The sequence below is a fragment of the Chionomys nivalis genome, chromosome 23 (assembly GCF_950005125.1).
Source record: "Chionomys nivalis chromosome 23, mChiNiv1.1, whole genome shotgun sequence".
Taxonomy (NCBI): Eukaryota; Metazoa; Chordata; class Mammalia; order Rodentia; family Cricetidae; genus Chionomys; species Chionomys nivalis.
The window spans coordinates 6,543,956-6,559,120 of record NC_080108.1 but is presented as its reverse complement, the minus strand read 5'-3'; the positions used below and the strand labels follow the sequence as shown (position 1 = coordinate 6,559,120).

The 15,165-nt window shown below is 41.5% G+C and overlaps 1 protein-coding gene across 8 annotated transcripts in view; it reads right to left on the bottom strand.

The window, feature by feature from the left end:
• Positions 1–15,165, bottom strand: part of Sytl2 (synaptotagmin like 2) — a 98,273-nt gene that overhangs the window by 12,937 nt on the left and 70,171 nt on the right. For 3 of the 8 annotated variants that reach the window (XM_057755988.1, XM_057755991.1, XM_057755996.1), the window contains 6 exons: positions 13,688–13,789; positions 11,341–11,394; positions 10,083–10,130; positions 6,470–6,564; positions 3,554–3,673; positions 2,134–2,303 (listed from right to left, as the gene is read on the bottom strand). In XM_057755988.1, the coding sequence (XP_057611971.1) occupies positions 2,134–2,303; positions 3,554–3,673; positions 6,470–6,564; positions 10,083–10,130; positions 11,341–11,394; positions 13,688–13,789 (589 nt within the window). Of the gene's footprint in view, positions 1–2,133; positions 2,304–3,553; positions 3,674–6,469; positions 6,565–10,082; positions 10,131–11,340; positions 11,863–13,687; positions 13,790–15,165 lie in introns of those variants that run through there. The other 5 variants (XM_057755989.1, XM_057755992.1, XM_057755993.1 and 2 more) reach the window with 4 other exon arrangements.

The window sequence follows — 15,165 nt, the reverse complement described above, 5'->3', positions numbered from 1 at the left end:
CACACACTTTGGTGGCAGGACATAGAGGAATCAAGCTGACTCTAGCCTGGAAATCTACTTTGCTGGCTAGTTTTTGCAGCGTGGGAAGGTGCTATATAAGCCACCAGGAGAGAAAGCTAATCTGCTGTCTTGCGAGCAGCGTGCTCTGCATGCTACAGTACTGATGTGCCAGGCACGATATGGCCACTGCAGCAATAGCAACAAAGACGTCATAGGTGTCACCACCACTTTCTGCTGGGTGTGGAGGTCTGTTCCCACAGGATGCAGTTCATGCCTGGGCACTGTAAACTTGGTCAAAAGCCTATGAGGGCAGTCATGGGGGAACCTATTATTGTTAGTTTGCTAAATGAACAAGTTATCAAATATTTGTGTTTATAACCATAGACCAGTGCTGCCCACAGCCTTGTTCAGAGAAGTTTCTTTTAGTCACAGGCAGTGGTTAGTGCAGAAACTCGTAACTGGTCCAAATGCTGAGAACAGGTGACTTCTGAATGCTCAGCCCTAAATGGGCCATGTGTATTAATCTCTTTGGCCCCGAGCTCAGGGAACATGGCGGGAAAAGGGGCAGAAAAAATATGAGCTAGAGAATGAAGATGAGCGTGTGAAATGGGAATACTCTCAGGAACCCACAGCAGCTGTGGGCTTCTGCACTAGATGGAGACCAAGAACATTCCAGAACCTATGGGGGAAGGAATCCAAGAGGCACTACTCCTAGCTGCAGTAATTTTTCTCAGGTGGATAGCCACTGGTGAATTATCCATGATCCAGTAAATAACTCTACATTTATAAACATGCAAGCAACCCTAATTAAACCTCGTGGGTTTGTTTTGTTTTGTTTCTTTTTAGATATACTCAAAAGTGAAAGGGGCTTTGTTGGATAAAGGAAAGTTCCAGGGGGAGTGGGAAAGGAACAAGAGAAGGGGAGGGTAGAATAAGACAAAAATATATTATGTGAAATTGTCAAAGAATAAAGAAAAATTATTTTTTAAAAGAAATGCCTCAGCGGTTAAGAGCGTTTGTGTTCTTACAGCGGATCTGGATTGGTTCCCGGCACCCATGTGACCGCCCACAACCATTTTTAACTTTAGTTTGAGTGGATCAGATGCCCTCTTCTGGCCTCTGCAGGCAACAGACACTCATTTGGCTCATACATATACATGCAAGCCAAACACTCAGAAACATAAAGTAAAAGTAAAAACAAACTTAAAAAAGAAATGAAAAGGAACACTTCACAATTTGATATATATAATATATTATATATACATACATATATGTATGTCTCTGTGTGTGTGTGTGTCTAACTTTTAGTGAGTTGTATTTGGAATGATTGTGATCATCTACTCTACTTTTTAATAAAATAGTTCATTGCTTTTAAAATAAAATAAAAAATCTCATATTGACCCAGAAAAATGGTCACAAATCAGACTTCTTTAAAGGCTATGAGAAAAAAGTAGCAACTAACTCTCAAATAAACTAACATGCAACCATACACCTGACTTAAAAGGTGAGTTAACAGTTCTTCATAAAGCTCTTAAGCAAGACTTAACTTCATTTATTGCTCATTTGCCTTGAGTCGGGGATCTCCCTATTCAGCAGTAGCCTCCTGCTTCAGCCTCCTGAGGGCTGGGATTACAGATGTGTACCACCACACCTGGCTATGTAGGACACAGTCTACGGAAACTGCCTTAGCATTAAGTCTTGGGTATTTTCACAACAGTTAATGTTATGAAGTCTGTTCCTTGTGCCTCTAATCTTAGGAAAGGTTTGGAAGTTAGTTATAAGGAGCAGGGATCTGGTTTTATTCCAGGTTTTGTTGCTTTCTAAATCCATGTTTATGGGCTGCTTATCTCTAATTCTTGTCTTTTTATCTGGAAAATAAATAAGCAGGACAAGATGACCCCCTTTCCAGCCCCCCAAAGCGTTTGGTGCTTCTCTGTATATTTTTTATAATTTAATGTTTGGTATATGGATTTATAAAGCCAGTGCAGTCACACCGCCAACCCAACTTTCCAAACACGCCTTTAAACACGAGCCCACACAGACCCGCCCTTTGATTGCTTTGACTCCTTGAGTCCCACCAGATTAACTGAGAACCAAGAGAAAATGGGTGAGCTCTCCCAGGTCTGTACTTACGGGTCTGAGCGCTGTTTCTTAGCATCTGCTGCTGCTAAGTCCTTACACTGGGCCACAAAAACGTGCAGCTCTCTCAGGGACTCCACGTAGTCTATCGCGAACTGAACACTTCCTTTCACTTCGAGGTTGCCGAAGTCTCCGCTGTAAACGCTCATCACACTGCCACTCACCTGGGTGCACCAGAAACAGGCGGTGTTTGTCTGCGGCTCACTCCTGACAACCCCCGAGCAAGAATCCCAGACACAGTCCTTGCTTGGCATCGCTTTTCTAGCTCGCACACGAAAGCAATTAATTTAATATGGCACAAGGTAATACCAACACAGATAATTGGATATGATATGCCTACGATTTATCTTGTCCCTAAATGGCAGGCAATAGAGCAACGCAAAAGTCTTTTAGATGCTAGTTCATCTCAAAACAGGGCGGGTTCATGCTAGATGGCATTCGCTGTCGGCCATGCTTAGTGTCTAAAGGGCTGACGGGAAGGGACTTGAGAGACTACGGGCCCCAAATCGCAGCGGCATGTCCTTTAAGACTCCATGGCACGAGAAAGGACTTTTGCCATGTTTCTCATCCTCCGAATCTAGGAAACCGCTTGCTGAGCCATGCACTTTTAGACATCAGGCAGGGTAGACTATAGATGATTGATGAAGGGAATTTAAAGCCTTGCCAAGGGCATACATAGATTACCAGAAAGAAAAAAATCAATATAAATAGCTTTTTAAGGGCTTCATAAGTACAAGGCTAGTAAGAATTTAAGGACAGTGTTGTTTTTCTAGTGTACCTGCTAAGCTATATAAATGTGTATGGATGGTAGAAGATTATTTAAATAAGCGTATGGCAATGCCATTTCTTGTATATATTTCCATGTGTGCACTACATGCACACAGAGCTACCTCAAGTTATGGGAAAGGTTCCATATAATCACATTCGCTTTGATCAGAGATGAACAACTGTGCTTCGGGAAAGCCCCATTTAAAACCCTCTTCTGGATCCTTCCAGAAGGCAAAGAATTACGATCCCATTCTTCATCTGTCTCAATCTAAGTTGCGATAGGTTTGTTTAAATGATGTGCAATTCTATGCCTGTAGGCGGTGTGTGAAGCCATGCCTGAGACGAACAGCATCTTTAAAGCTACCCCTTTTGTTGCACAGGAAAACTGAGCGGTTTATCTTGTTGCCAATTTAGAATTTTAAGGGATAACAAAAAAATTTGTTTTAATTTATAATGTACATGAAACCCCTTATTCTGTGAGAAAAGGAAGATACCGCTAGCCAGAAGCTAATAACAAATGATTAAAAACAACAACAACAACTTTGAGTTTTAGAGCTAAGACAGGCGGCCACTTTACAGTGAGCTGGGGCACAAGAGCAAGGTTTAGAGCAGCAGCAAGGTGAACGTAGAGCCGTCATTTACATACAGAGGACAAGGACGTCATGCCAGAGGAGCTGCTAAGATTGGTTAATGAGCTCGGGCTCTTCTTGTATCTCCTGAGCTGGTAACTGCTCTCGGATGCAGTATCTGCTTCTCTGTCATCACTCTACAAAACATCACACCACAAACACAGGGTTTCAGTCCAGAACGAGGCAAGGTCAGCGTGTTTGAAGTTCGGAATGAGTCAGCGTTAGAATTATGTTCAGGCAAGGACGGTATCTTGTTACACACTGGTGTCTGACATTGCCCAAAGGCAGTGGACGTGAGGGATCATTGCTGGGGACTCAGGATGGGGTGGTCCACGGTGGACCTCACCTAAGGGGGACATTGACTGGCTAAGAGAATGATGCAATGATCTTTCTGCCACAGGGTGACCCTTAGGAGCTACAGAAACAGCACCACTGGGAACTTTCTTTTTTTTTTTTTTTAAATATTTATTTATTTATTTATTATGTATACAATATTCTGTCTGTGTGTATGCCTGCTGGCCAGAAGAGGGCACCAGACCCCATTACAGATGGTTGTGAGCCACCATGTGGTTGCTGGGAATTGAACTCAGGACCTTTGGTAGAGCAGGCAATGCTCTTAACCACTGAGCCATCTCTCCAGCCCCACTGGGAACTTTCTTGTTCCTCTTACTACGCCCACATTTCCTAGAGGATATATGTATATATCATAAGATAAAACATCTATGAAATCCTACCAAAGCACTAAGTGCCACGCTTAATTCTTTCCGTTGTTATTATTGTCGCTTTGTCTTTCTTAAAAATCAAATTTTTACTTTAAGACACAATTAAACTAGGAACAACAAAAACTAGTCTGAACATCTATCTGGGACAAGGAGGAAAAACAACAATGAGAAATTCAACTGTATTTATTCTTAAAGTTTGCTAGATGTTTTCTCATAACGTTCATTATTCATGACAACTTCATTTGGGAACTGCAGGATCTGTGGAGCAGTGCAGCGGCTCCTGGGTTATGAAGAGTAGTTAGTTCATGCCAGCATATTCCAGCACCATGCAATTATACATCAACATCACGAATACCAATTATAATGCCGATTAATGAAGGAGTCAAAGAAAGAAGTTAATGCCTTACATGGAAAAGAAAACAATCTTGTCTCATGAATTTCTAAAACTCCGTACCTTTTAAATATGTCTGATGTTATATTCCCATCCCCCACACTCAACAATCCCTTCCCCTCTCTTAGGACACTTTATATGCCCTACCTAGCATATCAGATTGTGAGTAGTTACTGGGAGGAGATGTTGACCTGAATCAGCATTTTTCACATAGCAGGCACTCAACAAAAGTTACTAAGTTTCAAAGGAAGGGCCAGCTGGCAAAGGGGCAAGGGCTGGTTTCATCTCTGAATTCTTTAATGTCCAGATCAACCCGGTCTGCTTTGAAAGGTAAAGTGATACAGTTTAATTCCAGCATCTCTGGTGTACAAATCCAGTCGGCCTGCTAAGGGCTGGGACAGCAGCTTACAACTGAAGGAGAAATTTAAAAAAAAAAAAAAACAAACCAAAAAACTGGTATAATTCACCTCTCAAATTATGTTTCACTCTTATAATCCCCCTACCCTAACCCTGTTACAAGACCTGAGCAGATCTCCAAAGGTCTAAGACCACAGAAGTCCTGTGGTGTTTATGCTGGCTAGCTTCCAGACAATGGTTTAACTACTGCCTCCCATGAGTAATTTTTCTTTTCAAATTGTAGTGTGGGGCTCTTAAACATCGGCAAGGACCAAATATCTGTTCACCCAAAGTCCCCAGTGAACAGAAGGACACACAGGGCAGAAGCAGGGTAGTGTTTACATCTCACCCAGACTTCTGCTCACGTCTTGCCTTCTAAGAGCTTTGGCTTGAGTATAAAGCTTCTCGTTTCTCCTTCAGAAACCAGAGCAGAACCTGGAATCCCAGGTGCTAACCTTTACCGCCTGCTCGCTGCGTTCCAGGACCACGTTTTATATTTTCTCTGCATTAGCTCAATCCGCCTGAACAACCTCAAAAAACCAGTCTCACTGAAACCAAAGAATTTGCCCATTCCTGGTAATAATACCACAGTTTTGCTTCATAGCTAGAATTGGAAATATCTTACCACAGACCACAGGCTCCCAATCATGTAGCAGCAAGAAGCTGGGACCATACTAAGACAAAAGGCCTCAGGCAAAGTCTGAGGTCTGTCTGGTAGTGGGAACTGGGAACAGGGCACCGGGAAAGGAATAGGAGTATTAAGTACATACTCTGGACTTGAATTGGAGAGCGTAGCCATACTCCTGCATGGTGTGGCGGAGTGGTGGCCCACATCTGAGTCAGATATGGACTCTAGTCCACAATCTGTCTGTGTGACGAAGCTTTAACTCCATAGGCTTTGCTTTTTCACCTGTAATACTGGGGACAATGGCAATGCCCTCCTCCCGCGGTCATTGGAGATTTAGATGAAATAAGAAGTGTAAAGTTCATGGAACCCGGTAGATTCTCTTGAAAGTTTGTATTATTATTACCTTATTACTCTAACAAGGGCTTTGGAAGTAGTCATACATCCTAGGGCAAGCTTCTACAAACCAACTCTTAGCTACAGATGCGTAATTAATTTATGCAACACACTTCCCCCCGGAGTTCTTATTTTGTACCTACTCTGAAACAAAAGCTTCACATCCCCAATCTATGCAATCTGGCTTCACTGGCCAAAATAACCGCTGTCTGAGGGAAAAGAGACATGCCTTGCCCTGTTCCTGGATCAACAACAACACTGCTTCCATTGACTTGGGAGGCAGGGACCAGCCCCACTGACCTCTTTGGTCTAGGCCACAGTTGAGTGCAGACAGCCCAAGGGTGGGCAGAGAGAAACCACTTACTGGGCTCCATTTTCTCAAAGGTGCAAAACATGAACTTGCCTCATCTTGAAGAAACGCTGGAACAGACTTGCTCATCCTTTTGAGTTTGTCAGGGTGGGAAAACTGATTGTCAGGCGGGGAAGGCGCTGTGGGAACTGAAGAGCATTTCGAGTTTAGAATTGGTCACAACCACCAGGCATCAGGCACAAGGCGGAAACACACTTCGCTTTCGTTTACGAATGCTGTTTCGTATGAAGGTTAAAGGTGCAATTGTTTGCATGCATAGAGTCATGGGTTAAGTGGCATGCGGTTTGTATAAGTCACATTCAGAGAGAACTACAAGGGAGCTGAACCAAATACCAAAAGAAAACTAACTAGGAAAAAAAAATCCCACTAGTTCTTATTCAACTCCTGTTGGTCTTGAATTATATTGTTTACCAGACGTGGTGGCTCAGGCCTATAACCCCAGCAACAGGAGAGGCTGAGGCCAGTGGACTGCTGTAGGCTTCGTGCATCGTAGGCTACATAGTGAGTTCCAGGCCACTCTGGGGTGCAAAATGAGAAAGACCGCAGTCCCTAAAAGACCCTTGTCTGTGAATACGAATTGATTTTACATATGTTTTTCCACATCAGAGCTTTGAACCCTAAATGCTGTGATGTATTGGTTCATCTCCCTGCCTCCCCTCCCTCACCAACCAGATTCAGATTTATGACATGCTGCAGGCTGAAAAACTATTTCATTTGGACAGTAAGGATGTTTGTTCACAATTCAACAGTAAGGATCCTTGGCTATGGAGTGCCTAAGACCAGGTTTGTTTATTTAGTGATTATGAACATTCCTGATGTCTGTGTGTGTGTGTGTGTGTGTGTGTATGTGTGTGTGTGTGTGAGAGAGAGAGAGATGTGATACCATTGTGATACCATGGATCTGATGATGGTCCTCACTCAGAATTATGAGAGCTATAATTTAAAAATAAACTGTTTTATTCAAGTGTGGTAACACATGTCTTTCATCCCAGTTCTCTGAATGCAGAGGCAAGTAGATTTCTGTGAATTGAAGGCCAGCCTGGTCTATATGACAATTTCCAGGCCAGGCCGGGCTACATAAAAAGTGACCCTGTCTCAAAAATTAAAAAAAAAGAAAGAAAAAAAAGAAATCATAAAATATATATACATATAGAAACCATTTGGGTCAAAGAATCTTCAATATACCAAGGCCTGGTTTAATAGATCAAGTTAATATACTCTGACTAAGAAGAGATAGCATATGACCTCTTCCTAATACAATAAGTATATGTAAAGAAGGCTTGGACAATAACTTGCATATCTCTAGTTAGGAAACTATTTTCTTCTTTTGTACATGAATTATAATGTGTAAGCTTTTGATATGGTGAGTAATAGCTATTACAATGAAAGAGTTTTATATTTCAAGATATTTTTCACTGCCTGGGCTATGCATACGTAATTTTTTAAAACAACAGTTTTTATGATACATCATCTTCAAATTATGTCTTGAACACAGTATGAATATATTCATTTGGTTTTATTCTCCAAATTGCCATTAGGAAGTAGATACAAATCAAATTCCAATTCTTTATAACTCAAAAGGCACAAATCCAGCCTTAAAGAAATTAGCCAATATCAGGCCAGGTGGTGGTGATACACACCTTTTATCCCAGCACTCCTGAGGCAGAGGCAGGTGGATCTCTGTGAGTTCCAGGCTAGCCTGTTCTACAAGAGCTAGGTCCAGGACAGGCTCCAAAGCTACAGAGAAACCCAGTATCAAAAAACCAAAAAAAAAAAAGGAGAAAGAAAGTAACTAGCGTATCTCATCTTTAGCTGAAACAAATCTAATGAAGGGAACACAAACTGAGCTACAAATATTAAATTCATGCATATTCTGTATCAGTTCTCATCTAGTCTGAGGCTCACAAAGGTAAATACACGCACCAAACCATTCAGTGTCTTATTAGAATACCCACTTTATCATTTCTCAGAGAACTAAGGGTGTAAGCATGCACATGTGTGTGTTTGTGTGTGCACATCTGCATTTGTGTATGTGTGTATGCGAGTGTGTGTGTGCATGTGTACATGTGCGTGTGTGTGTGCGTGTGTGTGTGCATGTGTGTGTGTACTTTTGGGTGAGTGGAAACAACTCAAGATTAGGTCATGTCCTATGTATGGGTTCATAAGATTATAAAAGTCTTTTTGTTGTTTCATTGTAGCAAAGTATATTGTTGGATGATGAAGATGGGTCAGATTCAGTGACTCCCATCACTCAAATGTTATCAGTTCCATATCTGTGAGCTCCAGTTATGTATTTTTAATCATACATTTCATTTTTGTCTTATGGTAGGAATATGTTATTTACTAATGAAAAGACAGTCAAACCAATTTTTAAAAATTGCTGAAGAAGTGAATTTACCTACAGTAACAGCACATAATTGGTCTATTAGTCTATGAATGAAATCAGAGATATAGGTGCCTGTGTCTGCCTATGTTTTGTTTTTATGCCTCAAACAAAATGTTAAACAAACACAGCAACATAAAATCAGATGCCCAGACTTCAGCACCTCCCAGTTCCAAGGCAACAGGAAAAGTCTCTAGCCATAAGCATCTTTGGGGCGGCCGCTTGTTCCGTCTGCAGCAGCCAGACAGAGCAGCCTCTTTTCCTAGGCGGCACTTAAGAATTTGTCAAGTCATGAGCCAGAGCTCAAGTGCCTTTATCCCTGGCAGGAAGACCTGGGACCAGGCTCGGATTTCAAGCTAGATGTTAGCCATCAGCACTTTGTTTCTCCATCGTCTGGCTCTTCCACTTAGCTGCTCTCTGCAGGAGACCCATTAGCAGAGGCTATTGGGGGTTACTACACTAAACACTGTGGACCCGAGAGAGTCTTGGGTAGCACTGGCTTCAGACCTACAGTATCTATTTACATTCATGAAAGAGGGGCGCTAACGACCACGCTTTATAAGGCCCCACAGAACCACTTTAAATACATTATGTAGATAATCTTGATACCAAAAACTGGGAACAAACATCCTTGTTGTCTAGTGAATATAAATTAGTTGATGGGCATTAGTAGCAAAAGTAAACATTTATTTTGTATAGATTCAAATATTCACCATTTTTAGATAGACTATTTACTGTTTGAAGCCAGTTTCAAATCTTATAATTTAAACACTGAACACAAGAAATCTTACTTTTATAAATATGTAGGGAGATATATCCAATCATACTATTTATGAAATATCAAAGCACAGTTCTTTGGGGGGAATTTTAATAAGCAATAAATTGCTTTATGACTATTGTTGTATAAAAGTTATAGAGACCTGACGTGCTCAACCACAATGCAACCTAAAACTGAACCGAAAAAAAAAATCTTCCCATTTGATTTTGAGCAAAGTCAAAAAACAGAGAGAAGTCAATAACTTATCAATAGCAATTTATGTAAACACATTATACAACTCTCTCTTAGTGACAATACATTCTTTTGGTATAGGCAGGAGTAAACTGTGCTTAATAAGCCCTTATCAGAATGAAATAGTTTTTTTGCAGGCTTCAGAAATACAGTAATAATAAGTGCTGTGGTATCAATGGATTAGTTCATTAGCACATTTAATGTTACGTAGAATGAGACACTTAGTCATTAATGAGCAATGTCCTGCTACTCACTTCCTGGTACACACTCATTTGTATGTGGCTCCTGGTCTGCCTTTTGATCTACCCAAAAGAGTAACATCGAGAATAAAACAGCATTTCAGCTGAGGATTAAACAGACAGGAAAGCAAAACTCGAAGGCTAGTATCAGAGCCGAAGTTGTAGAGTTCATCTGACAGGTTTTCAGTTTGTCGTGCCCCAGTCTGACCCTACATTACCCTCGTTAAAGCCTCCTGTTCAGTTAAAAGTCTCAGATGCAGCCTAGGAGACCTGAGGTCTCATTCCTGGAAGCCTCTCCAACACTGCATGGACATGGCAAGGAAGAACCGGGCCAGGAGCATCTGAGATGACGCTTCCGCTCTCTTACTGACTGAAGCGCTACATGATTGTAGAAAGGTCACCTTATTTCTCTGAACTTCTTTATTAAATCTTCAAAATAAAGACTAAACCCATTTTCTCATTCATTTCAATGAGGGGGTTGTAAATATAAAACAAGGAAACTATACATAAAAGTAAAAGAAAAATATTACCTCTGAGATGCTCTTGTGGTGCGTTTAGCATAGTTTAAGTACATATTTTTATGATTATAGCAAAAGCAGCTTACAAAACTTAGGAGCCGTCGGCAAATATAAATCATTCATTTGCTCAACTGCTGAACTGCAAGAATCAGACTCGTTTCCAGCCTTTCTTCCCCTCCCCCATCAAGGCTCCATTACACAATTAATTTGATAACAAAAGCAATACATACTTCAAGAGCTTTGGTTCCTTAATAGTTGAAATCAAATCATCACCCCCAACCCTTATTGATTTATATAATCATGGACAGGTTTTCCCACTCTAGTCCTGAGCCCTGTCCTTGGAAATTAAGACTATTAGTTGTGCCCAGAAAAGTCCTAACTGCTAAGATTTGGGATTCAAATACAAGGACAATTTAACACAGGCTCCTTCTCTACTCTTTCTGCCTTCAGAGAGTTCTGCAAGTCGGAGTAACACAAATTAGCTCATACCCACAGAAATATAATTTCCTATTTATAGAAATCCTTGCTTCTCTGCTGCATCTGGTGAGATCCTCATGTTATCACCAGCAGAAGCCTGAAGAATACACGCAGTATTAAATGTACCAAGTCAGTATGCTCTTACAACTTACGCACTATCCGGTACATACTGGAAAATGACGTTCTTCTATTTATCCAGTAGCTGCATCCCTGTGACTGCCCAAATCACTCCAGAACTTAACACACAAACAAACATGCAAATACATAAAGATATTTACCATCTTCAGCACTACGTACTAAGTCTTCCGGCAGATTATCTACTTTTGGTTGATCTGTTCAGGAAAAATTAGCAAATGGTTAATGTGGCTGACCCTTGAAGAGAAGGAAACAAGGAGATTGTCCCTGGAAGCTCCCCGCCGTTGGGAGTGGGAAGCAATTAGTCAAGATGCAGTGAGGGGGTGCAACCAAGATGTCTTCCCCCAAACAGTTTCTTTTTAGATTAGCTACTTGAGCCAGTGTCTTAGCGGGCGCTTCCATTCCAGCCCGATGCGGCTCGGCTCACATCGGCGAAAGGCTGTGCACTGACTCCCATGGGTTAGAACGGTTAGCTCACAGCAAGCAATCCGCTGACAGCAGGAGAAAACGCAGGACTGAAGCAGCCTCTCTATCCTGCGGCAGAGGGTAAGACTCTGGCCATGACTAACACCTTCCCAAACCTATGGTCATTAGCAAATATTTGTGCATGTGCATCATCGTTTGCATGTGCCTCTGGGGGGCTCGCATGGGAAGCCAACCGAAGAGATGGAACTGGGGACCAGCTGCCGAGTGGAATCTTGGCAGGCTAGTGTGAGAGTGGGTATCGGTATTTGGGAGAGAGAGCACGCACGAATACCGGCAGCTCACTTTTTTTTTTTTTTTAACCCTACACATTCCTGAGCACTTTAAAGCTGCACCATGGAAATAACCCTATACTTCTCAGACAAGAGGGGTTTTGTTTTGTTTTATTAAATAGCACAATTGTTGCCTTTTTCTCCTTTTTGCCTTGGTGCCCATCACTAACGTAAGGAAGGACAATTAGAGCTGTCCAGCAGAGGACTAGACTTGCCTTTTCTGGAAGCATTCAGGCGGATGTGGGGGCTGGCCACCTGTTGAGGAGGCTTTAGCGGGAATTCTGCTGCTGAGCGAGGTTGAAATGAATGACCTTCAGGGTCCCCTCCAACCCTGAAATTCCAAGATCCTTGGGTGGATTACAGCTGCGATCTGAACCGGGGATATTTCTTCTACGCCCTGGGAATCTCTGAATTTTATGGATTGTTTTGGAGACAGAGCTCTTTTCCCTTTCTTTCTATCTAAACCCCGATTTTTGTTTAAAATCTTAAATTGTGAGTACCTAAAACTTATCCTAAGCCCGACAATGTCAGCAATCATTTCAGTTTGGCAGGGGTTAACTTCTATTTAATAAATTTTCTCATGATCATCAGCAACCCCAGGACAGATCATCACTTCAAAATAGAAGGAACAAAACTCCAGAGGCCGTTCCTTCTAAATCCATTGGTCTGGCACGTGAGTCTGGATGTGCATTCTGTCACATCCGAAGCCCTCCCCTCTTCACCAAGGAAGCAACAGCCTGCATGAAACAGTACCTGACATACCACTTCATGGTAGTCTTTGGCCGGTACCAAAAGAAGTGTCTGAGTAGCAAGAGAGTGATAGAAGAAAAAGGAAGGTTCTTGAAGTCAAGGACTAATTCAAATTCATATCAAGGAAAAATGCATTAGGCACCCAACGCTGTCATATGTAATATGGCCACTTTGTAAATACTGTTGACAGTAGTCTATTTTGAGTCTCTGGTCTACTGTGTAATACTAAGCAAGGCATTTGATCTCTTATTTGACATTTTGCTCAGTTATAATATGAAGATAACTATTTGCCTCTCATGGGCAGGTAGGTGCTTGTGGAAAATTCTTAGACAACTTGTTGACTATTCAGTAGATGCTAATTACTAGTACAAATTTCCCTGGCATGATTAGCTACGGCTGTTCTTTAAAACCCACTTTACTTGTATTTTTATTGGATTGTGTGTGTGTGTGCGTGCATAGTCACATATGCATACATGTGTTGTTTATACCTGAGGTATGAACGTGCTTGAGGAGGCCAGAGGTTGAGAAGAGTTTCTTCCTCTATCAGTTTCTACTTTATGTATTGAGGCAGGGTCTTTCACTAAACCAGGAGCTTGCTGATTTGGCTAGTCTAGCTAGTGAGCTTGCCTTGGGGATTCCTTGTCTCTCCATATATATATATGTAATGTATACACATATATATATCACTCATGCTTGCACCTCAAGTTCTTTAACCACTAAGCCTCCCATCCTCAAGCTGGGATGTAACAACCCAAGGAAATCTGATTTTCTCAAGATTAAATATCGTGAGTTATTTTAAAAGCAAAGTTTCAGACACTGAAGGGCAAGCCGTTTGAGCGCACTCGGGAAAGCATGGTTTAGTCTAGTCTGGTGGCAGCTGCACTGGGGGGTCACTGCATGCCAGCATGCAGTGAGGCCACGGAAGAGCGCACAAGCGTTCTTAAGCTCGGGTGAGACATGGACAGTGAGCAGACTTTGTTCTCACTTGCTGAGTCTGATGAAATGTCGTCGAGACTTTTGGAAGGCATTGTCCTAGCCGCGCTCCTTCCCAAAGCTCTCAGAACAGGGCTGTGTTCTTCTTCTGAACCTGTTACGAGACAAAAACGATGAAGGCTGCACACGACAAGAGCGAAAGCCCCTCTCACCAGGGGACACTGAAACCACAGGGCGAAAAGAGAAATTGTACATCGAGCTTCCCCACTTCACAATAGAAACTAAAATATCTACTATCAACATGCTTCTCAGAGATAATTCTCCTGGTCGTGCGAAAGCACAGACCAATAGAAGTGAGGTTGCCACACTAATACAAAAGCCCTCTCTGAGTTATCCACACCTCTATTTTAGGAACAAAATTTATTGAGTCACAGCTTGGATCTTCACACTTCACATTCTGGTTTTTGAAGACAGGCATGAAATGATTTTGGGGCCATTAAAAAAAAATGTTAGCAGAAAACCACAGAAGGCAGGATTCAGATGGTTCACATCTGTGCAGGGCCGAGCACATGACGGGCGGGCTCTCTGCACCAATAGGAGTGGGATTTCTAGATTTTAAGATTCAGAAAAATTACCAACTAAATGGTAAAAAAAAAAAAAAGTAACCAATTCTTTAATTAACGAAAGTTTTTTAAAGGGTAGGGAGGATTTCATTATTTACTAATGCCTCTAGATCTATAAACATTAGATTTTCATTATATATAAAGACATTTTTAATTATTAAATTTAAAACACATTGTGTATTATATTTATGCATACATTTATAACTAAGAGAAAAAAGAGGTCATCATGTAATAAGAACAGTCCTTGCATACATCTAAGGATTTCACTTAAACACTGAAAACTCCATCATGGGTAAGTCCTGAGTATTAACATCTATGACTAGAAGATTTACACTCATATAGACTTCAAAAATACGAGCTGACTCAGCAATGATTCCATCAATCAATCAATCAATCAGTGATTCTAGGCACTAATTTTCTGAAATGCATTCCCGGTCTACCTAATGTACTTAATATGCATCCTTCAGCAAATGGGTTCTAAGAGAAATTAAATTCAGGATGCGTCTTGTACATAATTACCCAGTATTTCCGAAAGTATTTGGCCATAGACAAGCGTCCCTGCCACCACCAGGAACATATTAAAGTGGCTCGTGGTTAAGAACTTAACCACAAGTCCAGCATGTTAAGCTGTTAATCTAAACTAGGGAACCTTGAAGAAAGTTTCTTCCCCAATGCATTCCACTGCTTCCTGCCTGTTGGTTTTAAAGGCTATAGAAACCATGAGGGACTCACAATTTTAAAAATATCCTCTTGGATTCTGCCTGTCATCAGTACTGTTTCTTACTTAGATGGGTTATCGCTGTTCAGTCAGTAAGACACTAGTGTACCACAAGAATGGTTACACACCCTTGCACACGAGTTTCTATACAGAGTGCAAATTCACAAACCCCCTATAGGCCAGTTTACC